At 43.5% G+C, this 26,177-nt stretch overlaps 1 protein-coding gene across 1 annotated transcript; it reads right to left on the bottom strand.

Moving 5' to 3' along the window:
- Positions 1-33: 33 nt before the first annotated feature.
- On the bottom strand, positions 34-23,997 carry TMED10 (transmembrane p24 trafficking protein 10). Its single transcript, XM_080979288.1, has 5 exons — positions 23,701-23,997; positions 18,021-18,141; positions 7,706-7,785; positions 3,338-3,464; positions 34-2,247 (listed from the first exon to the last, which is right to left on the bottom strand). The coding sequence occupies exons 1-5, from the start codon at positions 23,947-23,949 to the stop codon at positions 2,126-2,128; spliced, it is 699 nt and encodes a 232-aa protein (XP_080835414.1). The 5' UTR covers positions 23,950-23,997; the 3' UTR covers positions 34-2,125.
- Between the last annotated feature and the right edge of the window lie 2,180 nt (positions 23,998-26,177).

The following is a 26,177-nucleotide window of genomic DNA, read 5'->3' as shown; positions in this document are numbered from 1 at the left end:
AAGATTTACAGAGACACCGCACTGGAGAGCATGTCCCCCCTGCAAAAACTTTTATTGAGAAAAATTGACAAATCCCCAACCCGCTTGTTACAGGTAAGTCTGTACAGGTTTCCGCTGGCCGTTCTACTCAGCTTCAGTTACACCACGAGTTAGAAGTGAAGCCATGTCAAGCTACACCACTAAGACTAAAGTTTAATGGTTCTCAAGATGTCACATAACCCATCAAAAAAGGTCATTTCTCATTGGCAAAGTAGTGGCAAATTAAAATGAAAGGCCAACAGGGTACCAAAAAGATGCTTTTGCTTTGAACTGTAGAAAATTTGCTATGGGAGTCTAAAAAGAGGAGCCCCAAAGTACTCACTACATCTGTAGCACAATCTTCCAGCACAGTTTCTATTTATTAACTGTTTCCAAAGTAAAAAAAGATAAGCAGGAAAGGTCTTAAGCTCTGAATTTAAAAGCAGCACTGGACACATGAAGGCAAAACTCACAACAGTAATTTTGGGCAGTGGGAGAAGAGACATTTTACAAGTTCCAGCGTTTCTGATCAGTGTAGTTAGCTCTCAACATTTAGGCTTAAGGAAATTTGCAGAAGGACATTTTCCCTCTGCCTTCTCCACCGGCCACTATCAGTATCCCCTGGTTTTTCAGTGTGGGATGGGGAGTGGGAGGGTGGCTGAGGGAGGGGAGACAAGGATGGGAAACTTCCCCTTCACAAACATCCTTAGGATTCAAAATGGATTTGGGGTGATTTCCCCACTTCCCCTGTTCCCCTTGTGTATCATCCTGTGTTGTTCAAGAGGGGGCCCCAACCCTGCCAAGGGCCAAGGGGCTTTTTAGGGGACATAAGTGCCTGCAAGGGAAAGGAGGGGACATTAAGATTTATTTGTGAATTTAAGTTGGGACCCAATACTTTTTTGTGATACACTGATCTGAAACTTGATATGCTTTGAGTCAGGGATGATGTATTTGTTGCTGCTATAAGCCCTGAAACTTGTAGAGCCCAGAAAAGGCACAAATGTCTTAAAAACTGAAATGACACTACAGCTCATCTACAGTTGCTCCCACTGACTCACCTGCCTGCCATTTTGCATCCAAATAACTTCTGGTTTCTTACTGTGGGAAATGGCTGCCTCCCACACGAACAGTCCCCAGCTGTGCCAGTAATTCAGGGTTGATATGGGGGTAATTAACCCTGGCAGACTCCCCAGAGTTATATGGTGGGTTATAAGCATCTGGATATAACTTACAAGTTCATTAAAATGCAGGTCTAAGATTGCCCCAACTTCTATCTTTGGTAGAAGACATGGTTTTATATCGCCCATGGGGGTGAGGGAGAAGAGACCTATCCCCATCCCCTAAGGATTAACCCAACTGTGTATTCAAGTATGCATCAAGCTGGTGCCTCTTACCATTAAAAATGGTTTTTCACAGTATCCAAGGTGCTTTCAAGAACTGCTTCATTTTAGAATAAGGGAAGCAATGACTTCAGAGAATGGGATAGGATGAAAACAAGAGCATTTGTAGATAAAGCCTTTCTTCTGTAATTTAAACAACACAGCTCTGTTATTTTCCAACTGTCCTTCCTGCTTCTACACATAAAAATATCAAATATTCTGACAGACAAATGCCACTGGCAGTTCCTTCTCCACTCCAAAAGTGTAGCTACTGATCAATTGGCAACAAGATCTGCTTCTGGGATGCTTGACTCCGAGTGGCTCCCTCTCAAAACTCTGTGGTAAGAGATAGAATGCTGAAAGTTTAACAAATTGGATGTATTCAAGTGGCTTAGAGGATCAATCTGGTGACATACAGGAAGAGGTCACCTGACCTCATTTGTAAGGGAGAGAAAAAGACAGCGTAAGAGCCAACCACAGCTGTCATGACAGTTTTATTTCATCCCTGTCCAAGAGTCCCCAAAATCACAACTCCCACCGTCTTCCATGTCTATCCAATAATAGTTCAGAAGCATCTTGACCATGTTCTCTACCAGTATTTCCCTCCCTCCCCCTGGGGAGCCATTGCAGAAAAAGCTCTGTTTGGCAGGTCAACCCTGAGGTGGCTCTAAAAGGCCATAGTTGGGTCTCTGTTGTTCTGCTGGGGTTTAAAAGAGGGGGAACTGCCCCTATTCAATCAGCTTCTTGGCCTTGAAGAAACGACGCAGATAGAAGACCTGCCAGGTAGCCAGTCCAATGAGGCAGAACATCGAAAAAATGCTGAAGTATAGTACTCGAATGTTGGTAGATTCTGAAACGGGAAAAACAAAAAACAAAAAGCTTGTTACTCAGAACAAATGGCAAGAATCCCTAAGCCAGCCCTCCAATGCCTTCAACCCCCCAAACCATCATCTTTTCATCTGAAGCATTCATATAAAACTAAGTACCAGAAAGATAAGCTCTTTGAACTGTGGGCCAAGTGGATCCAAAAAAGGCTCAGCTTTCATTCAGTTAAAAAAAAGGGCAACTCAAGATGCTCTCATGGCTACTGAAATTTGAAAACTGTGCAGGCGGAAATTATTACCATTTCTATTACAGTGGTACCTCGGGTTACATACGCTTCAGGTTACAGACTCCACTAACCCAGAAATAGTACCTCGGGTTAAGAACTTTGCTTCAGGATGAGAACAGAAATCGCGTGGCGGCGGCGCGGAAGCAGCAGCGGGAGGCCCATTGGCTAAAGTGGTGCTTCAGGTTAAGAACAGTTTCAGGTTAAGAATGGACCTCTGGAATGAATTAAGTACTTAACCCGAGGTACCACTGTACTATAATTATACAGGGGTTCTTGCGAAAGGCTTTGGTGTTCACAGATGGAGCCTGTCTGCCACACATGAATATTGGTTCCTTCACCATAGAATTTTTATATCTCTGCTGCCAACCTCTTGCCTATACCTACACTTCCCACTGGAAGGGGGGAAAGTCAAAATTCTACAAAAGCTAATCAGAGTAAAATACACACTGAAGTTGCTTACACAAATAAGTACAAAATAAAATTTTGCCCATTACATTCTGCACACAGAATTTGAATTTTCTTGGGGCCAAATAAGAACAGTCCTGGCTGCAGATGATAACAAGAATCCCAAGCGAGTGTAAAGAGAAGGGAGTGTCATGACTCTAGTAGATTTGGTTGAAAGGGAGCTTATGAGCATAGCAGCATAACAGTGGTGGTGAAACATTCCGGTGATCCTAACAGTATGTTTATAAGTTGATAGATGATGCATCAGACAGCCTTGTCTACACTAGCAGGTATCAAGTAAGCATCATGGTAACATTATCCCCAACCATATGCATTAGTGAGAGAAACCTAACAACAATATTACTCCCTGAGTTGGAGTACGTACCGTTGGTGTCCCGCATCTCCTCTTCCCGCTTCTTCATGTAGGCAAAGTCATTAACGATAGACTCTGAAAGATCCTCCAGGCGTCGCAGCTCCAGCTCCAGTGGCTTCAGCTTCTCTACTTTAGCAATCTGTGAAAAAGAGAGACAGAGACTGAAAATCACAGCCAGAATAAGATTGTGTTCCCATCACTTGAAAAGAGAGTCCTGATGCAAACAGTCCTGTCTGTGGCATAGTCTCTAGTGACAAAATCAAAACCAAACTAACTAACCACTTGCACCACAGAGAATGCAAATGAAAGAATGGGGAGGGCGGAGGGAGAGCCTTGAATAGACATCCTCATCTGCTGTTCGTAACCAGGGAGGATGTCTTCTTGTTCAATTGCCTCCTTTTCAGTGCCTTGGCATGCATCTCCCCTCCTGGGTAACCTAAAATAGTAATCTGGAAGCCTTCACAGCAGATTTTTGAGGTCAACAAAGCCATAATTTTTCAGCCCACAGAATCTCCAATATCCTTAATCTCTTAGAGATGTTAGGAAATTTTCCAGTGCCTAAACCAGTGACAAAGCCACTTCGATAGTTTCTTGTTTTAAAACAATCAAGCAGTAAATAAATGTAAATAAATAAATAAATATTGAACATACACACCAAATCTATAATTAAACACCCATATTTGCATTTTCCAGGAGGGGAGATACATGCCCAAAGCTGTGCAAAGGCAACCTTTTAACAAGATGGTAGCCTCTCCATATAGCAAATATGGATGTCTAACCAAGCGTTTTCAGTTTTTTCATTTGCATTCTCTATGGTGCAAGTGTCAAATTGGTTTTCATTTTACACTACACTTCTGGACAAATTTCAAGAAGAGGTATTTCAGAGGAACACAAAATGTTTGGTGAGAGGATTCTCATTTTGCTGCTCCACATGGACAGCACAAGAAACATTTAATAAATTTTGTAGATTAATTAAGAACAGATATGCATGCATTGCTGATGAGGAGTACACCTCTTACTTATCAAACTACAAAAGCCTGAGCAAATAAAGATGTTTTCAATCAGCATTTGAAACCTCACAATGTGGGACTGTTGCATCGCTAAGGGTGATTATTCCAGAGTAGGGGACCTACTACAGAGAAGGCCCATATATACATCCTTTTACTCTAAACCCTGGTGGGGGGCAATCTTAAGGACTGAATTGGCTTGCATTGAATGAGGAGCTCCTGCAGGTATCTGGGGCCCAAGCTTTGTAAACTATCACCAGCACCTTGAATTGAGCCCAGGAGCATATAGGGAGCCACTGCAGTGCTTTACTCCCAGCTACATGGGTACAGGACTGCAGCCTAAGAGTAATCTGGTATCACCAGGCCCATGCAGAGTTTGTCTTAGGCCTGGGTCGGTTTTGGCATGACAGCGGCCCGTCAGGGCCCCCTGGCCCTCTTAGGCCTCCCCCAGGGCAAGTGTACCTGGCTGCCCCTGTGTCTCCCACGGGCCTGGATATAACCCCTAATTTAAAAATCCACATTTTTGTTGCTACAACAGAAGTAGGAAACACGCTGTCCTAGCCTCCTTTGCCACTACAATACTGTGAAAGAAGAAAAATGGACATACATGGTAAAAAAAATATCTGTGTTACAGATGAGGATTAAAGATGGTGCCTGGCTTTGAGAATGTTGAAGGCCACTGTTCTGTGTTTTTTATTTTATGTTGTTGTTTTTTAAAATGGAGCAAAGTAAGTCTCTGACGCTTACCTTAAACACATTTACCCAAGTAACCTCCACTGCACACAGTTGGACTTACTTTTGAATAAGCATGGGAAGGACATCTCTTAACTTTTTTGCTTACATATTTCTCCAAGTTGCACCATACATCCCTGTTCAGGAAATATGCTACCAAAGATTTAGTAAACCCACCCTCTGATGTCTGGCCAATGAGAGTAAAGGCACTAGGATGATTCACAAGCAGGGGAAGCAGTGATTTCCTGTTTCATTTCCCTCCATTGCCTATAATAACCATTTATGGAGAAGGGCAATGTATCCTTACTTCCCTCCTTTGTCAATTATTTAAAAAATAATTTGTTCTACGTTGTCCTGATTTTTCTGACTTATGAACAATAGCAGCGGGTGCACTGTATCCTTTTTTCTAGTTCAGCTTGGTGGCCTCTAGGCACTTTAAAATTAACATTTAAATAATCTTGTAAAAAATTAAATTAATAAGCATATTCGTCTGTAGCACAGAAAACAAGTCTCATGCAGCCAGAAAAGCTGTTTGGGAAGAGCAGCATAGTTGGAGGAGCTATATCCGAATACAGTAATGGGTTTAACATTTCCACAAGTTCAAACTGCAAGGGGTTTAATGTAGCTGCAGTGGAGCTGGGCAGTGACAGTTCATCACAGCAGGGCACAAGAGGAGTGGGTGGAGGTGAGGAGAGGGGCAGAGCCTGAGAGGGCAGTGGGCCAGGTAGAGAAATGACATCGAGGCCACTCACCCGTGTAACAGAACAAATCATAGGACAGTAAATTTACTACAATGGTGGCTGTTCATTGCAAGGCCACAAGGGGGCAGTCAAACCTTGAGGGACAGCAAACAGCAGCTTTTCGTAATTTACCGGTAGCTAAATTACTGGATTAAATAATCCTCTCATGTTTTAGTTCTGAATGATAAAATCAAGGCTTAGGAAGCTACATGGCCATAACTCTACCAAGCAGAATCTGACAGTTTCAGGAGAACTTTACAAGTTCTGTCACTTTTTTGCTTGGATTTGGTTTTTCATAAGCAAGGATGCAGAAAGAAAGGAAAAAAACCCAATGCTCTGTTTAGCAAGAGAAAAATACTGAAAAGCTGGGAACAGTTTTTGCACAAATCTCAATATCCTGAAAAGTACCTCAATTCATGAGGTCAGCTATTAGCTACTAGCCTCTGCTCTCTCGCCCATATACCTTGTCGCAGGTGCCTACTGGACTCCAATCGTCTGTTAAACCGACATCTTCTCTCATTAAGGATATGTTTTTAGGATTACATAGCTGTAAAAAGAATCTGCACTCCTGACATATGCAATCCATGCATAAGGATTGCACTGATTCCCCTGTTGTTTTCTGCTAGTCCAAATGGACCCCCAAATCAGCACAGTACCAGACCTCTACACTCATAATTTATTTTATTAAGTGCCCCCTCATTCCCATTTAAGTATACCAATACAAGGGAAAACAGCATTCAGAAGCACCTTTAGTCTCCAACAACAAAAACGAAATAGGTTTCTGTTTTGACTCTCTTAACAAAGCATGCCAACAAGGCACGAGAGCAATGGTCCTTCCCTGCCACTGTCTATCCCAGTATACTGCCTCTAAAGATGGGAAACTCTATTTAGTGATCATATGTTATTAGCCATTGATAGACCTATCCATGAATGCACCCAATCAGCTGTAAAAGCTATATATGAAACAATAAATTTCTCCTTGCAATGAGATAATCGCTTTCTACATTGGGGGAAATTGTGAATAAAGCAACTCTGACATGTTTATCTTAGACTGGTATCATGCTCCTATCCCAGTCTGTGCAGGAAAGGAACTGAAATGTAAGAAAAGGGTTCATGGCCATCAAAAAGCAGTATAAAAACGGAAAGGTCATACCTTAGTACTCTGAACGTATGAGAGTTACTTTCGTCTGGATTGAATCAAATGAAACTGTCTTATCCAGTCAGATAGTACTGATCCATATAGTCCTGTATCAGGTCTCAAAGATCTCAGACAGGAGTCTTTCCTAGCACTTCCTGCCTGAGATCCTTTTAACTGGAGATACCAATTCAAGACCCTCTGCGTGCAAAGAAAATGCACTACTACTGAATTATGCATTTCCCTTTGCATGCACAAGACTGAAGTTTCAATCCCTGGCATCCCTAGAAAGACCTTTTCTGAGCTTTTAAGAGAGCCATAAATACTTGGCTAGATGGATCCGTAGTCCAACAAAGTACAAGGTAGCTTCGTGCAATGTCAGCAGTGTTAGGGGCAGTATTTTTCTGAATGCTAGTTGTTTGAAACTGCAAGCTGAGGGAGTTCTGTTCAACTTGGGTCCTGCTTGCAGGCCTGCCGTAGACATCTGGCTGGCCACTCTGAGCGAAAAAATGCTAGATATCCTGTTTTCCGAATAAATTCAGCTTCGTAGCTGATAAATTCCTTGCCAAGCAGCAGATTCTTCCCTAAAATGTGTTTAGCAACTTCAAAAAAACTGTTCTAGATGAGCGCTTCACTCAGGGAAGCCCTAGGAATCAGGGAGACTGGGAAAACAGCATTGAACTGTGAGCCTCAAGGCCACATACAGTTGTCACGTGAGTGTCAGGAAGAGAATCAAGAGGCACAGGCAGCAAAAGCAGAGATGTACCTCCTCGTAGTTCTTTGCTTCTACTCCATGCTTCATGTTCAAGGTCACGAACTGGTCTGGCATCCGCCCTGTTCCTGGAACTGCAATGAAAGGATTCATTGTATGAAGTGCTCAGGCTGCCAGGAAATTCCCAGCCACCCGCCCCCCAATACACAGCAGGGAGGGATTTGCGGCTCTCCTCCTGTACAAGCCTCGGAACAGCTAAAGAGGCAGTCCAACTATGCCCAAAATCACAGAAAAATCTACAGATAGCATTGGCTAAGGTAGGAACTCTGAGAAGTAATGAGAACAAGCTGCAATGAAGCATGTGGAGCGTGCAAAACACCAGGCACTCTGATTTCCTGGTCTTCGTTCCACTCTCTAGCAATAAGGAAACATGGAATCAGTTTAGAGCTAGACAAGCTGGTAAGAACTAAGTGCTAATTCTAGCCAAATAGAAAAGCGAATATAAACCTGAAGTGGTGTATTAGACTGAACAGAAGAAAAATAATAACACAGTGACTAGATTTTTCTTAAGTTAAAGTTCACCTAGCCAAATATAAAACCACTGTGGAATGGAAAATCAGAAACAACCCTTGTGGCACTGCTATAATACCTGATTGACCCCTGCCCTCCTTCTTACCTCCCTTCTCATTCAAATTATCCCTCCCCAACCCCAAACTTCAAAACTGCCACAAACCTGGTTATCTAGTGAGTATAAATAGTTCCCAAGCAACCAGGTCTGGTCTAGAGGGTCTTCCCTCTGCAATTTACCCCTTGATAATCCAGTTCAACCCCTGCCAATGCAGGAAATCCACTACTACTATAACCTCAACAGTTTCTAACTAAGGAAAGCCCACCTTCCTCTCAAGCAGTTTGTTCCACTGCTGAAAGCTCTCCCAGTGAGGTCCACTTGGTGCCTCTACTGACATAGTTTTGGTACCAGGTAATAAAATACATTTTTTTCTCAGACATTTGATAGATTATGAAGATGATGCTGTGTCTGTTTGTGTGCTACCAAAGCTTCTGGCAGCTGTTATTGGGGGGGGGGAGGTGTTGTTGTGTATATTTTTCATGAAATGCATGTTTCTTTCTGAATGCGTTAACATTCCAATGTATTTTTGTTTTTGTTTTTACCGTATTTTTCGCTCTATAGGAGGCACTTTTCCCCCTTCAAAAATGAAGGGGAAATGTGTGTGCGTCCTATGGAGGGAAGACGCCATAGCCCCGCGACCCTCTCCTGGCTGGAGAGGTGACGCGCGGCTCAAGAAGCACCCCACAACCCTCTCCCGGCTGGAGAGGTGACGCGCGGCTATGGCAGGAGCCTCTATAGCCGCGCGTCACCTCTCCAGCCGGGATAGCGCGCGTGGGGCTAAAAGAAGCCATAGCCCCACGGACTTCCGGGTTGGCGCCTCTGGCAATGGCGGATTTCCTCCGATCGGGAGGAATCCGCTCCATGGAAAACAGGGTCTGAACCGCCACGGCGAGGCGGAGACCATCAAAAACCACAGGCGGGAGAAGCCTGTGGACGTGGGATTCGGCTGGCACCTTTGCGCCCCCCCTACTCGCGGGGAAACCCGGTTTCGGGGATCCGGAGCGACGTGGGGTGAGTGGCGCGGTGCCTTCAATCGACTGCTTCTTTCACGGAGTGAAGCCGCATTGCTGTTGCCGGAGAGCGCTGACTTTTTCCTGTGGACAATTGGATTTTAAACAACTGCCCGTGAGTAGAACGGAAAATTGGATTAAGAAATTTTTTTAATTTGGCACTGAAGCGGGAAGGTCTAAACAGGAAGTCCACCTTCCGCTTTTGTAGATAGATTGAAGCAAAGACGCGGCAAGCTAGAGTTTAGAAAGTCGTCTGTAAAGGACCAAAATTTCATCATTTAAAATTACTGAACCCCCCTTGGAAGCAGGAGAAGAGGGGGGAACCCTTTTTTAGACTGTTTAAACCTGCAGGAGAGAGAGTAAAGAAAGGCAATTTTCCACCATCTTGAACCTGGGAGCGGGGTGTCAGGACAGACATTCTGGGGAAGTTCATTGACAATGGACAAACGTTTTTGACAGATAGTTAAAAGAAGAGAAACATATTGATTCCATTGTTCCCCTTCGTATTTAAAAGGAACAAAATATTGACAAAATATCCGAAAAAGGAAAACTTTGTTGCTAGATCTGCTTTAAAAAAAAAAAAAAAAAGGATGGATACAAAAAGAAATTGTTTCCCCTAGAGGGAGCTTGTGAAACTGTCAAGCTGGAGTCTCCCCGAGTAAAAGGAGCAGAAGACAAAGTAAAGTACAGGTATAAATATGAAGAAGACCTGCGGAAGGGACATGGAAGAGACTTAAGAGCCTCGGACATAAGGTCACCAGGTTGATGGACTAGATGGATGGGATAGAAAGGACTGACAAAACCCGAGACCAGGAAGAAGAGACGATGGATGAAGATTGGAAGAAAGTTTTAAAAATTCATTTAGAAAAGTATTGTAAAATTAATGAGTATTAGAAAAATGTTGAATGAAATTATTGGGCTTTAGCAGAAATGTTAAAAAGAATTATGTAAGAATATGTAATGGGTAAGAGAATTTGGTATAAATAAGATTTAAGTTTTAAGTTTTAGGACTTTTTATGGTAAGATAAGGTTAAAATAGATTAAGGTAATTTAATGACAGAATATTGTGAAAGATGGAAAGGATTTGCTGAGATAATTAATAACTAGAATACAAAAAAAGGAGGTGCGAGGAGGTCGATGAAATAAGGTAATGACAGTTAAGGATCTGGGAATATTGGATTTGTTTTTAAATTTTTTGTTTATTTTTGCTTTTTGATTTTGATGTATTGTGTGTTTTGTTTTTTCTTTTTGACTTTGGTTTTTATTGATCTGTATTGTTTAATTGTTACTTTTATCTACTTTTTTCTTTCCTTTTTTCTTGCTCTTGGTTTTTCCTTCTTATTTCTTTGTAACCTTAAAATTCTCAATAAATATCATTTAAAAAAAAAAAAAAAAAGAAGCCATAGCCCCGCGACCCTCTCCCAGCGGGAGAAGTGACGTGCGACTATGGCAGCAGCCTCTCCGCTGCGCCTTTCCGCTGCTCCCTGACCTGCTCTTTGGGGCTGGTGGTGGGCTTCCCCCCGCCAGCCCCAAAGAGCAGGTCGAAAGGAACCTGAAGCTTGGAGAGCGAGAGGGGTCGGTGCGCACCGACCCCTCTCGCTCTCCAGGCTTCCAAGGTAGCCGCCTGAACGCACCTTAAATGGCACCTTGTTTTAGAGCGGGAAAACAAGAGGGGGAAATTCTCCCCCTCTCTGTGCAGCGCCTCCTGCTGCTTCGCTGAAGGGGCGCTGGGCAGAGAGGGGGAGAATTTTTTTTTCTTGTTCTCTCCCCTCTAAAACAAGGTGCGTCCTATTGTCCGGTGCGTCCTATGGTGCGAAAAATACGGTAAGTATGTTTCAATTTGTTTGGAAACCTCTGTGTATTAAGCAACTTACAAGTCTACTATATTATGATGATAATGGTAGCAGTTTATACTGTTTGGAAGTTCTTCCTAATGTTTAGACAGAATACTTTATATTTTAGCTACCTGCTTTTGGAGTCTGATCTCTAGGACAACACCAAATAGATTTGCTCCATCATCTATGTCAGTGGTTCTCAAAGAGTGTAGTGCGCTACACTGGTGTGGCAGGAGAAGATGGCAATTACAAAATAGTTGTGTCCTGTGTTATAAATCAAGCACTGCTAGGAGCTGCTTCTTTTTGTTTTCCGATGTATTTCTTATCAATAAAAAATTCAGTGTGGTGTGAGCAAATTTATATTCAGAAAGTGTGGCCCAGAGAAGAAAGTTTGAGAAACACTGAACAATGTGATAGCCATCCTCAAGTATCTGAATGGCACAATCCTTCTTAATTATCTCTTCTCAAGGCTAAACATACCCTAGTCCTTCAACCTTCCCAAAGAGGACTTTATCTCCAGGCCCCTCTTCATCTTTGACATCCTCCTCTGGATACATTCCAGTTTGCTGATATCCTTCTTAAACTGCAGTGACCCAAACTACAACTATTTATCTCTTAAGAAAAAAGGGAGGTAGAACTGCATGCATTTTTCTCCTCAGGCTCTCGGTTCCTAGATAATTATGTTCTCAGCACTGATAATAGGTTCTGGACCTAGCAAGATGGACCAGATTGAAGGAGGGAAGAAAGAACATGACCATCTACCTTAAGCTCAGAGCTATGCTGTGAACAACCCCTTTGCATGTTTACTTCAAAACAAGTCACCCCAGTTTATGGGTCTTACTCACATTCCTATAAACACTTACCTGGGAGTAAGACCCACTGATAATATTTGGACTTGCTTCCTGAATATGCATGCATAAGAAAGCTGCATTTGTCAGCTTGGTCAGAAAAGAGAAATGTTTTGAATACACTTTTTTAATCTGGCTATTTTGGACGAAGGGGATAAATTGCTTCTTACTATTTCTACTTTGAAGTAATTCTCTTTCTTTGTTAATCTGCCAATCCCAGATCAGCTGTTTTTTGACCCATTACTTTTAAGGGCATGGGATTAAAGGATTTTAAGTGGGGTTATGAAACTGTAGTTATGCCAAATGGAAGAAGTATGGCACAGTATCAATTGGGTCATGTTATGTCAGACACAGCATTACTTAAGGTAACAGATATCTTAAAACAAGCTCAGGACATAATAAAGAGCCCATGATCTAGCCAATCAGTTTGTCATTCTGATGTTTGCATTCAGCATGACAGGCAACGAAAACACTGTGGAGAAAATAGTATGAGGCTGTTCTCTCCCCCCCCCCCCCCCATTTTTAAAAAATTAAGGAACTATCCCCTGTTTTGCAACATATGCAAACAGCCTGCCTCCCCCAGACTTTAAAAAAAAAAAAGCTAGCTAACCAAACTCCCTATCCACCAAAGACCCCTAGCTAGTACATGCACCTCTACTACCATGTTAGAAAGTAGCCTGACACCAGGCCCATTTTGCAACTGGTGCAGGTCCGATTGTGACCACGTGGAGATCTCTGGATGCCAGGTTGGCAACTGACATCTCCATCTGGCTTTCCCTTCCAGCTTTCTTAAGCGGGTAAGCAGAAAAGCTTATTTATTGCATTTATATCCCAACCTCTTTCTCCAAGGAGTTCATGGTTCATCTCTCTCCTCAGTTAATCCCTACAACAACCCTGTGAGGTGGGCTAAGAGGCCGTGACTGGCTCAAGGTCACCTGGGGAGCTTAATGACTGGGTAGGGATTTGAACCCTGATCTCCCAGGTCCTAGTCCAACACTTTAACCACTACACCACACTGGCCTCCTAGAGTACTTCTGTAGGGTTTGCCATATGTCTTGAATTTCCCGGACATATTCGGAACACTACAGCCAAGAGGAGTGTCTGGGCAGAAATTGGCGAAATGTCTGGGGAAATCGGCAGTGTCCTTTTTGCAGATTTCCCTCAGAAATAGCTCAAAAACATCCAATTTCTTTGCGATTTTGCTCAACAACTTTTCTGTCCGGATTTTCACTTTTTGAAATATGGCAACCCTAACTTCTGCTATAGGACAACTATATAAACTAAGCAGGTAAATAAATATGGGGAAAGCAAAATGTCACTTAGAGATGGATCTGAAATATTTTCCTTGAAGCTTTAATTTATTTTATTCAGGATTGTTTTATTTGATGTTTTGATGTGTTGTAAACCGCTTTGCTTTGAGATTTCCCCCCCCCCCCTTTAAAATATGAAGTGGTATAGAAATGAAATAATAAGACTAAGACAAAATCCCACTGGGGGAAAATGGTGCCTAGACATTCTGCTGTGGCAACTGTAACCCAGGTTTAAGCTGCCATTTGGAGATCGCTTATACACCTGAGTTTCTAACACTGTTCTACTACTGGGATCAGATACATTAGGCTGTGGTCTCACCTCCTCCATGAAACAGGGAAGGGACCAGGTGTTGGCATTGGTGCAGTACCTTTAAGGAATGGTCACCAGAAGTTTCTAGATCCTTTCTGTCAACTTCATGCAGCCAGTGAGCAACTGCTGGTTCCCACAGGAGGAGAGAGTACTTTGGGGCTTAAATCCTGCTTACAGGTTTGCCACAGGCACCTGGTTGGCCAGAGTGAGAGCAGTAGGCTGGGCTAGATGGACTACTTGGCCTACTCCAGCAGGCATTTCTTATATTCTTATATACCCACCCTTCTTCTATGATTCTGCCAATGAAGATAGATTTATTTCCGTGTCCCAATTCACAGGTAGGTGGCAGCACAGCACAGTATATGAAACGCAATGTGGGGGTAGGGAAGAGAACTGCTCTTCACTGGATAGAAACACAAGTACTTTCCATGGTGCTGCTCCTGACAGCTTCCAAGATGCCATAAATATATGTAGTTTTCATAATGGTAAATGAGCAAGGCAGTCCCCTGCTACACATGCCACAAGAATCATTGTTTCCAGTTTTTATGCAAGCTTTGAATTTCTGCTATAGCCATGGAAACTAATTTACACAGTGAATTTGAAAAATACTAATTTCAGTGACATACCGTATTTTTCGCTATATAAGACGCACCAGACCATAAGATGCGGCTAGTTTTTGGAGGAAAACAAGAAAAAAAATATTCTGAATCCCAGAAGCCAGAACAGCAAGAGGGATCTGGCTTCTGGGATAGCCTCTTGCTGTTCTGGCTTCTGGGATAGCCTCTTGCTGTTCTGGCTTCTGGGATAGCCGTGTGAAGCCTCTTCCGGGCAGCGGGAGGAAGGCTCCCCCAAGAGCCACGCTCCCTTTAAAGAGCGTGCGGAGTGTGTGTGCGGCTTTTGGGGGCTTTTCCCCGAGGAGGGAGAAGGGCAGCCAATCTAGTCCAATCTCCTGAAATGCAGGAATCACTGCTAATGCAGGCTTTATATGAAAAATAGTTTGCACAACATTCTAGCCAAACGCTGCCCATAACAGTCTGGAATTGATGAACATATAAAAATCAATATGGGATAACTATTTACACTACAACAAGGCAACCTACAGATCATGCACTTTTAGTTGCAAAGTTGTTCCTCAGAGCAGAACCAAGAATCCAGCAACATCTAGTCTCAGTACAGTATCTGCTTAGAGAATTGGACTAAATCCAAGCTCATAATAAAATTAAGACTGTTTTGGTTACACAATGTTATGAAGTATATATGACTCTCATTCAAAAAAGTCACTTAAGGTTTGATGGTTAGAAAACAATTTCTGGCTATGGGTCCTGTGGGAAGGACCTTTTTAACAAAGTCTTCCACTTTTAACAGCAAAATAAATAGATAAATAAATAAATAAATAAATAAAGGGTGAACAAGAGAATGAAAGGAATGTTCCAGGTTAGACTTTCAACACGTGCTTGTTGTAAAAAAACAATAGTAATACTTATGCAGAATTAATTTTTACATAGTAGATCATTAAAAGTCATTCTGGTGTGGAGGATACAAAACAGCAATAAGGCAAGTGAGTAACACATGCAATATATTCCAAGCTTCCACATACAATACAAGAAGCAGAGTGGCTGGGGCAACCCAGTCAGATATGTGGCATATAAATAATAATTTTATTATTATTTTATTGTTACAAGCATAGAATTACACAAGCACAACTGTGCTGCCCCCAAAGCAGAATGTGTGACGCAAGGGAAGAGCTCTGGGATAACAATTTAGCGCTCACAATGGGGATCTCCCTAAGTCTTGCAAGGCAGCTCTTCCCTCTACTGGGGTCCCTGCGCAAAAAGCTGTGCCTTTCGCTTCCTCTTCCTCATTTTTGTGGCCAAGTGCTTGAGAAATCACAGTTGCTCAGGCCTCACCTGGCCCAACCGCCCAAATGTTGCAGCTCTGCCTTCTCAAGGCAGCTAAAACCCTACAGCCACTGACCGCCACAGGATCCTCAGCTACTCTGCAAAAAACATGTCTAAACTTCTTAATGCCAATAATCTAATAATACAAAGAACTGTAGAGATTATTTGTTTAGGGGCACTCTGCTACTGTGCATTGTGCTGGTAATAGGAACTACCAAGGTTTGAGATGAACAGGGTGCTGCCGTTAGTTATCTTGGGACACAGACAATTCAACATCCTTCAAAAGGCAAAAACAGTCTGTAACAACCTCTTCCCCTTTTTCTGCACAATAAACTATTAAGGCATAACCCCCAAAGCTAGCAATCACATAACTAAAGTTTTGCATGTTTCCACACAGTGTGGGAGGGAGGGAAAAGAAATATCTCCTCAAATTTACACCTCTTAAAACCTTCCTTGGTAGGCTAAACAACACCATTCATGCATACAGGTAGAATCTGACAAACCTGACTAAATTTTTGTATTCTCGGGGCCCCTCAACAGAACTCATAGCTGCCTTGTCCCCATCTGCCTTTGATGGACACTGCTCAGAATAGTGTCCTGGGATCCTTCCTTGTCAATACAGGGTATTTTGCTAATCTTTTATTTTTAATGCAACCTACCATCTCTTTGTCCATACCATTGTCTTTACTCTTGAATCATTTAATAAATATATTAAATTTAAAACCTAGAGTTTAGTCATGAGGCTCCACTTTAGGAGCCTTACACACTATTTTGCTGATGCTACTGAATAGCACTAAAGAGCCTACTTAGGTCTATCTCTCATTTATGATGCTGTTACATTTACGTCACCCATGTAATCAGATTAACGTATTTAAAAAGTATTCTAATAAAATCCCACACCTATATTCTTCTGTTCTCAGAAAGCAAACAACTTTAGCCAAGGAATATACTCTTCCCCTAAAAACAGTAGTGAATTTCACTCCAACATAGTTTTTCTGGTATAGACCTCTGTTGGTAGACTAGAGGTATTTTTACATTTAGAAAGGCCATAACACATATGTTCACTGGTAAGTATGTTGTTAGCTGGTTTTAACAAGTCTTTTGAGTCACCTGTTTGTTTTTATGTGTTTTTTAAAAACTTTTATTGCTGTTTGATTGTATTTTTAATATTTTGTTGAACTTGTATTACTGTTAACTTGTGGAAAGGAAGGGCACAAAATTAACAAACAAATAAATAAATAAATCTATGAGATTTAGAACATTGAGACTGTCCCACCTAAGTACATCATGGGCTCATAGCACAGAAGACATATATATGACCTTGAAGTTCCAACAGTGACAGTGACAGTGGAAGCAGGAAGATACCTTGAACCTCAACAAGATGACCACTGTCCATTTGTGTTGAGAAACAGCATTAAATGTGCCTGGAGGTGTTGTGGACTATTTGCCCTAAACTTCAACCCAAATCTTCATGAGGAAGAGGGGCAAATGCGTCACTCCCAAAGGAAATGTCAGCTCTAAGACTTGTTAAGCAATTGCCCTCAAGATCTGGGTACATAATCAACGTCCTGCACACTTCCCCTTCTCCCTCTCGTGATAGAATATACCAATGCAACAGGCCCTCGGTCATTATAACTAAGTGCCACGTCTCTACAAGAAAAGGGTTTCTGGCTGGTTTAGAGATGCTATCAACTGATTAATGAAGAGACTGAGTTCCATCTCCAAGAAGTGGAAAGTGAACAAGCAGGGGAGCATGGACCAATAAATAGAGTAGGGAACAATAAGACTTAACACTGGCTTTGAAGACCCACACAGCACAGGAAGAGTATTAGCTGAGTGAGGGAATGATAAAGACCAAATTTAATATTCCCTTGCCTCTTGTACAGAAAAATCAGTGTACTGATGGTGGAATCCCTCTTGGATGTCTCATATGAATAGGGAACAATGGTGTTAATTTCTAACTGAAGCAGAAAGGAGAATCAACTGCAGTGTCTGTGTTTCTTCCTTCCCCCTCTCTGTTTACTGGCTGGGAACAGTTGGTTGTGCCCGTGCCCTCTCAATGTCAGGTGTGTACAGGCTACAGTGTGGAGAATTTGGGCTCTCTCCTAAATAAAATTCCAGTAACTGCACATCTCTATCTGCTGTGGAAGACAGCAAAGCACTTCTTTCATGAAGAGACTCTTAAGACTTCTGTCATAGCCAACCAGTCCTCTTCTATTATCTTGTTTTTCTTGTGTCTCATTCTGGATTATAAAATTTCCTTTGGGTGGGCAATTGTGATTTCAGCAGTGCTCAAATGCAAACACTTCTGGGAAGGAATGCAACAACTGGCATTCATTAGTAATTTTAGGAACTGACTCCCTTGGGATTAAATGTTCTCTCTCAGTCCAGAAGACCTCAAAACACTTGGCAGAGCAGATACCCCTGGCCCTTGCTCAACATTACCCTTTTAAATGGATCCTACAAGAGATGGATGAGAAAGTAGAGAAGAGGCATACCAGGAGCACCAAACAGGGACTATCACACTTACCCACAGGGAGCTTGCTCTCAAAGCAGGCTTCAAACATGTCATAATCCTCCGTGGTGAAAGCAAATTTGCCCTTTGTTGCATCCTCCTTGACATAGAGAATATGCCCAGCTGAGTCAGTAATCTGTAGGAAATATGAAAAATAAGAGAGGCAAAGTAGTTAATATTCAAGTTCTATGTTAAATTTTATGGGAGGGGGAGGAAGAGAAGACCAAGATCTTCCTAGAACACTTGGGCAATTGACTTCTGTGCTTTCCTTGTCCCCACCATAGGTGAAGAGATTTTTGCTAAAATTTTAATTTCAAATTCATTTATACTGTCTCCATTATTAGCCTCTGGCATGTTAAGTTGAAGACATTCCCATAAAAGCATCCACTAAAAACAAAAGTCAGAAGAAGATGTAGGAATTGGGGGGGGGGGGATGAACTCATTCACTTTACAAAACATACATTATCAGCAGCTCTGAGTAGGACAAGTTTTGGGTTTACAGTGACCAGACAATAATTGCATAATTTATAATTGCATAAGCTCTAGGAGACAGCACATTTGTATGCTCCCCCACTGCCAAAGGAGCAAACATAAAATAAAGCAAGCTTTAAAGGCCCCATGAGAGCATGTTAAAAGCCATGTGAGGCCTTGTTTACTGCAGTAATAGCTTCTCCTTAAACATGTTTCTTCCATAAAGAAGTGACTGATGCATGCACACACAAACTAGTTCCTTTCCACCATTAGATGGGCCACGTCCAAAAATATATTATGCCAGCTCTACTTTTCTCTTCATCTGGCACAACAAGATAGTTGCCTACATACTGCCAGGCACGTTGCCCTAAGTATACCTAGTATGGGCAAACTGCTTAAAAGACAGCCTACACAATTGTGGGGGAGCAGCCATTCAGGGAGGGGGGAATGTTCCACCACAATACTCTGGCATTATGCACAGTAACATCATCATCCTTCACAAACACAGCTTTTCTCCCCATACTGCCAGCTTGAACAATAAGCACCCACACGAGACTGAGATCAAGTAGGATGACAGCCATTAAAGAACCTCCACTACGTAACCAACTAGCACATTGGGTACATTCTTCCAGAACGGAAAGCCTAACTGTTAATTATGGGATGTCATGATCAGAGAGCAAGCACTACAGTGATGAGCTATTAAAACACGTGAAAATGGCATGACAAAGAATCACTGTTAACGGCAAATGATAAATCCCAGTCAACAGCTGATCTGAGACGAAGGTCTTCAGGCAGAATATTGTGTCTGGAAAATAAACTAGTGTGTGATCATTAATAACTTGTCTACCCTGACAAGTTAAGGTGCTAATGTGAGCAGCTGGTCAAAAAAACCCAGACTTAAACCCCAGAATAAAAAGTTTTATATTCTGGATGAGCAGAGCAGGCCCATGCAGATGTGGGGGCAGCCAGGTACACTTGCCCCAGACCTTGGAGGGGTAAGCAAGCTGGGGGTCCCCACCAGAGACCAACTGCTTTTTTGCTTGAATTTATAACTTTATTCTAACAAAACTCCCACCCCAGGCCTCAGAGAAGATCTTTACATGCCTGGAGCAGAGGATATTTGTTCTGTAGTTATTTCATCAATTGCCAAAGTCAGGACCCAACAAAGGCTGCTGGCATATAACACCCTATTACATCAGTGTGGCCTTCTGGGGGAAGGAATTCTTAATGTACAATCTCAAACTAAGTTAAGACTTCATTGACCAGCATGCTAGACTACTCCTGGATAATGAGTATTTGGGTGGGGGTGAAACACAGGCATCATTAACAGCAGTTTTAGGTAATTAATGCTAAGCCATGGTTTGTTTAGTCAAATTGTGGTTTGTTTTGATGTCTGAACCCAGTCCAATGTATTAATGGTGGTTTGTTTGCTAGCCATAAACTATGTGAAGCCATGGTTTGTCGCTGGCTTATGAAACATGGCGTGTTTCAACTCCTTTGGCACAATGGGTTCGTGTGTGTGGCTGTTAACCAGAAGGATTGTGGTTCGAGCCTACCCAGGGCAGAATGTGGGCAGAATTTCTGCATTGCAGGATGTTGCACTTGATGGCCCTTGGGGTCCCTTCCAACTCTACAATTCTATGATTCTAACTATATTTTGGTCTATATTATGTCTAAACCCAACAGCTTTGCTTAACCATTAACTGTTTGCCAACCCCACTCCAAGCTACAGAGCCACAAGGCAAGAATAGTTGGAAAACAAACCAAGCGTTGGAGAAACAAGTCATGGCTGATTTGCTAATTTACAGGACAATTCATGCTTTGTAGCATTTATGGGTGAAAGCAGCCATTGTGTAGTAGCATCCAACTCCCACCCACCCAACCCACAAGTACATGTGTAGTGCTGCACTTCTGAAAAATGTACTTTCATAAGCAGGCTGTTTAATTTTTATATGTTTATAATTTTTTGTTTCTAAGTCTCACGAAGGAAAGCATACACACAGAGAAAGGAACGGGGGCAAATCGACATCAGACAACATGGTGTAAAAAGTACTTGTATAAAACTAACATCAGAACTGGGGCAGGGGGGCAGAATCCACCCACCTATGAAGCAAGTGCCTTTTTACAAGAGATACAACTAATTTTTAAAAATTACATTTTAACTCCCAGAATCTTTCTGAACGCTTAAGAACTTCCACAGCAGGAAGCATTTCTCCAAAAGAGGATGGTGAGGAACCTGGAAACCAAGTCTTATGATGAACGGTTGAAAGAGCTAGTGGGTGTTTAGCCTAGAGAAGATGGAAGGGGAGGGAGGAGGAATGTGATGATGGTCTTCAAATATATTGAAGGGCTGTCATGAAAAGATGGAGAATACTTTTCTTCTCTGTTGCTCCACAGGGCAGGATTAAAAGCAACAGGTGAAAATTCCATGGAAGCAAATTTCAGCTAACTTCCTAACACTAAGAGCTTTAAAAGAATATTAGACAAATTCATGGAAAACAAGGCTAACAACAACTACAAGCCATGATTGGCCATGTTTTACCTCTACTGTCAGAGGCATTATGCCTCTGAATATCAGTTGCTGGGAATCATGGGTGAGTAGAGCGCTGTTGTATTTGTGTCCAGCTTGCAGGTTTCTCACAGGCATCTGGTCAGCCACTGTGAGATAAGGATGCTGGACTAGCTGGGCCACTGGTTTGATCCAACAGGTTCATCTTATGTTATTAGTTGTTCAAAAAGGGAACAGACTACCTCAGATTGGCTCTCTTTCACTGGGATATTTAAACAGAGGGTGGAGAGCTATCTGTCATGGGTGCTGTAGTTACACCTTATGTAACAGAACCTGCGCTGAACAGGGGCTGGATAAGATCACTTTCAGGGTGCCTTCCAACACGTATTTATTTATTACATTTATATACCACCTTTATCTTCCAAGCTCAAGGTGGTATACATGGTTCTCCTCCCCATTTCATCCTCACAATAACCCTGTGAGGTAGGTTAGGCTAAGAGATGGTGATTGGCTCAAGGTTATCCACTGAGCTTCATGTCTGAATGGGGATTCAAACCCTGGTCTCCCAGGTCATAGTCTAACCATTACGCCAACCTGTCCCTAATTTCCTCTAAATTAGACTACTATGATGAAGGAAGGGAATATTAGAAACCAATAATGGTTTTTTGTGTGACAGGAAAGCTGTGGAACGAAAACAAATTCCAGGGTTACATCCTCTTCGTTTATTTCAAAAGTACATTGCCTCTTTAGCCACTATTTTGCACCTGGCTTTGGTTGGTGGCTGTTAGTATTCTAGTAATAAAGCAAAGGAGATCCTGCCAGCATGAAATCTACCCACCACTAATATACAGAAACCTGGGCCACAGGCCTTTCTGCTTGGTTTTATGCATGCTGACTCAGACATAAGTAAGTCTCACAACTTCAATGTGATTTATTCCAGAGGAAGGGTGGTTAGGAATGCAATCTCTGTTGCATGTAACAGACTGTGTATCCCAAAACTGACATGTCACTCTAGTAGTTGCAATTATTCTTCCCCAGACTGGTCATACTGCGTGGTATCCAAGACCAAAGCAAAATTCTTTTCTTGGTCAATTAGGACAGATCAACACAAGAAAGAACCTGGGGATGCTGCTGAAAACCAACAGCCATATTTCAAGGGCCCTACATTACTGGCTACTATCTAACCCTATAGGAACACACAACGTACCAATAATTGAACATGGGCCAAGTTTAACTATATTAGTACCAGGATGATTGCTCAAAATGGGGCTGCTCCATACGCTTTGTAACAAATTATTCTGCTCTTATATTCAAAAGCAGCTGCAAAAACTAATATCAGAATGTCACAGCAGTGTTAGAAACTCAGATATAGAAGCTAGGCGCTAAATGGCACCTTAAGCCTAAGTTGTGGCCACCACAACAGAATGTCTGTTTGCCAGCAGGTTGGACTAGATAACCCTCAAGGTCCCTTTGAATGCTACAATTCTATGATCTCAACTACACTGGCTGACTATAGCTTACTCTTACCACAATTCACTTGTCCCAGTATGTGAGGAGAAACACACACAGTGGAAATGGTATTAACTATGTACTTAAGGCAGAGGTTTTTTTAACTGTGGTCAGTGAGTTCCATTTGTGTGGCCTGTGGAAAAGCTGTGGGACAGTCAGCTATATCTGTACTCAGCCCTGCACTTACTTTCCTTGATGTGACAATGGAGGACTAAGATGCCCAGCAAGGGGTCCATGATTCACACAGCAGTGCAGAAGAACAAGACGTGTCTTTTGCTGCGCCTGAATCAGCAGGCTCGATGGAGATGCCAGTTGCCAACCTGGCAAGAAATCTCCACCACACTGTTGCAACTGGACTCGCCCCAATAGCAAAACGCACCGGGGAATTTCAAACACCGTGTCATAGAGCCCTAGCTTTTCACAGCATGGGGATACACCTGCCTTGGTAGCATCACTGCTGTCGTGAAAACTACAAACCGTTGCACCATTTCATCACTGGAATTCATCTTTCCATCACCTGGCCGCCTAACAACCACTCTCTTTGTTTTCTGTTTCATGGTGGGGGGTGGGAATGCTTTCCTTCTCTTGAAACTTGGGATGGAGTTCTTCAGTCCACTTCTTATTCTGAGGATGCAACAGCCCCCTCGGACTATGGGCTGCATGCGCTGCATGCTCAAAAGCAAAGGACTACTGTACTAAGGAGGAACAAAATAAAATTTAAAAAAATCAAAAAATCATTCCAGTAGCACCTTAGAGACTACTGGAAGGATTTTTAAAATTTTATTTCGACTATGGCAGACCAACACGGCTACCTACCTGTAACTTGTACTAAGGAGGACAAAACTCACGAGAGGGCGGGGAAGAGATGGGAAGTTAAAAGAGCGTGGGTACGAGGCACGGAAGAGTGTTTCCTCAAGAGAGCAGAGGAGGGCCCGGAGCTGAGGCCTAGTTCCGCCTTCCGCCTTTCGGCCTTATCAGGAGAGCCGCGCAAAGCTGACGTGTCCTTACAAGGGAAGGGCCTGGAAGGCAGCAGAGCCGCCGGTAGCGCCCCGAGGCCTACGCAACGCCTCCGCCCGCGGCTCCCCGCCCTCTCACGGCGCGCTGTGAATAACACGGGCGGGGGGTGGGGGCGCTGCCTGCCTGTGCCTGTTCTGGGTCAGCCTCCCGGTGTCCCCCCCGCGCGAAGCCCCCGCTTCCCCTCTGCACCTTGAGGTTGGCGGACGGGCCGCTCGACGAGCCCGGCGGGGCGACGACCTCGTACTCGCCGGTGACGAGCATGTCTCGGTGGATCTCCTCGCGCAGGCATTTGCGGGCCTTGCCCGGCAGCTGGAAGGAGATGGGCCGCGCGGGGCCCGGCAGCAGGACGAGCAGGAGGAGGGCGAGGAGGGGCGGGAGCGAGGCCGGCCTCGGCGGGGAACGGCCGCCGGGGAGCGGCAGCGGCAACGGCAGCAGCATGGCGCGAGCACGTCCGAGCGAAACAAGGCCGGGATTTCTGCCTCCGCCCCCCCCTCGCGCCGCTGCCGGCTCCAGGCACGTGACCCGCTGCCGCTTACGTGACGGGAGGGAAGTGGAGGAGGAGGCCGCTGCGAGCCCAGCCAGGCAGTTGGGAGAAGCCTTAGCGGGCATGGCCTGGAGAAGGAGGGAGCTATTGGCTCCGAGATACTGGGGCTTAAATTGAACCCCAGGAGCACCGTTTTCAGCGTCATTTCAGGGCTGAGGCGCGAAGAGTCACCCTGAGGAAGGGAGCTGCCTTTGAGTATACGCAGTGTACCTTGTTGTTGTTGTTTAGTCGTGCCCGACTCTTCGTGACCCCGTGGACCAGAGCACGCCAGGGACTTCTGTCTTCCACTGCCTCCCGCAGTTTGGTCAAACTCATGCTGGTAGCTTCGAGAACACTGTCCACCATCTCGTCCTCTGTCGTCCCCTTCTCCTTGTGCCCTCCATCTTTCCCAACATCAGGGTCTTTTCTAGGGAGTCTTCTCTTCTCATGAGGTGGCCAAAGTACTGGAGCCTCAGCTTCACGATCTGTCCTTCCAGTGAGCACTCAGGGCTGATTTCCTTAAGAATGGAGAGGTTTGATCTTCTTGCAGTCCATGGGACTCTCAAGAGTCTCCTCCAGCACCATAATTCAAAAGCATCAATTCTTCGGTGATGAGCCTTCTTTATGGTCCAGCTCTCACTTCCATACATCACTTCTAGGAAAACCATGGCGTTAACTATACAGACCTTTGTTGGCAAGGTGATGTCTCTGCTTTTTAAGATGCTGTCTAGGTTTGTCATCACCTTTCTCCCAAGAAGCAGGCATCTTTTAATTTCGTGACTGCTGTCACCCTCTGCAGTGATCATGGAGCCCAAGAAAGTAAAATCTCTCACTGCCTCCATTTCTTCCCCTTCTATTTGCCAGGAGGTGATGGTCCCAGTGGCCATGATCTTCGTTTTTTTGATGTTGAGCTTCAGACCATATTTTGCGCTCTCCTCTTTCACCCTCATTAAAAGGTTCTTTAATTCCTCCTCACTTTCTGCCATCAAGGTTGTGTCATCTGCATATAAGTGTACCTTATATGTGGCCTTTTCTTGCTACAGGATTAAGCCAAGGTTGGATGGCCATCTGCCATGGATGATTTAGCTGAGATTCCTTCCAGGGTTGGACAAGATGACACATGGGACCCCTTCCCAACTCTATGATGCTATCTATGAACGTTGCCTCTGTATTTGGAGTATATGCAGCTAGATCAAAGCGGGTAGGTGGGTGGGTGGCCGAATCTGCCTGTGTCGGTGCTGTAAGATGGTGCTCCTTACTCACCTGAAATGAAGTCTTACTTAAAGCAACAGGATTACTTTTTACTGGATGGGTTTAGGATCAGCATGGCTAGTTTGTCTCTGCATACCAGCTGCTGGCAAATCAAACGTGGGACGAGTGTTGTTATTGCTGCTGCTTCTTTCTTCTTCTTTGGCCATCACTTGTAGCCGAGTAAGATTGTCTTCCATAAACACGGTTTGAACAATGAGACTGTAAGTGACTGTGGAGGCCAATTCTGGATCCACACGTCCTTCCACAATGGGGACATTGGTTTCCAGGCAGGAGTTGATCACAGTGTGAATTTGCCAAGCATGCCTTCGTCTTGGCACGTTTCTCTTGTGTCCTGAGTTTGAGTGTCTTTTAGTACTTCTGTTAAATGGAACATTAACTAAAATACTAAGTAGCCTGGAAGCTGCATAGGCACACATTATAGTTTGTGCCACCATTGGAAAGGAAATGGCATCTGTTGAAGTCAAGGGATTGCCAGTTTGTGTTCTAGAAAAAGCAGCCCCTGTTTAACAACACCTGCCTAGTGTTGCAGACCACTAACATACACAAACCTAGCTTTGAAGAGTCCTGCCTGCCATAACAGGCAGAAGGCTGTGTGAGAAGAGGACTCCATAACACCAAGACTGAAGTCAATATGCTTGATTAGCATCTTCCTTAGCAGTCTTTCTGTGAAGAGCTTGTTCCATAAAGTAGGTGCCACACACTACTGATTCTTACCCACCATCTTATGTTTTTAATGTGACATAGCATATCAGTATACTTCTTTTGCATCTAGTAGCCTCTGATTTTGCATGAGCAGTACCCACTCCTTGCACGTATGTCTTTTTTTAAAGCTACGTTAAGCCAACATTCAGAAGAAGAAAACTATTATAAA

Source organism: Podarcis pityusensis (assembly GCF_964106645.2).
Source record: "Podarcis pityusensis genome assembly, chromosome: 1".
Taxonomy (NCBI): Eukaryota; Metazoa; Chordata; class Lepidosauria; order Squamata; family Lacertidae; genus Podarcis; species Podarcis pityusensis.
The sequence above is the reverse complement of the archived record's forward strand: the minus strand, read 5'-3'. Positions and strand labels throughout refer to the sequence as shown.

Bases quoted from the DNA above. Each gene is read 5' to 3' on its own strand.
- TMED10 (XM_080979288.1), bottom strand. From the start codon at position 23,949: ATGCTGCTGCCGTTGCCGCTGCCGCTCCCCGGCGGCCGTTCCCCGCCG. The intron at 18,142-23,700 runs GTGCAGAGGGGA...TATTTCCTACAG, and splicing joins GCCCGTCCGCCAACCTCAAG to ATTACTGACTCAGCTGGGCA. The intron at 7,786-18,020 runs GTAAGTGTGATA...CTTTCATTGCAG, and splicing joins TGAGAGCAAGCTCCCTGTGG to TTCCAGGAACAGGGCGGATG.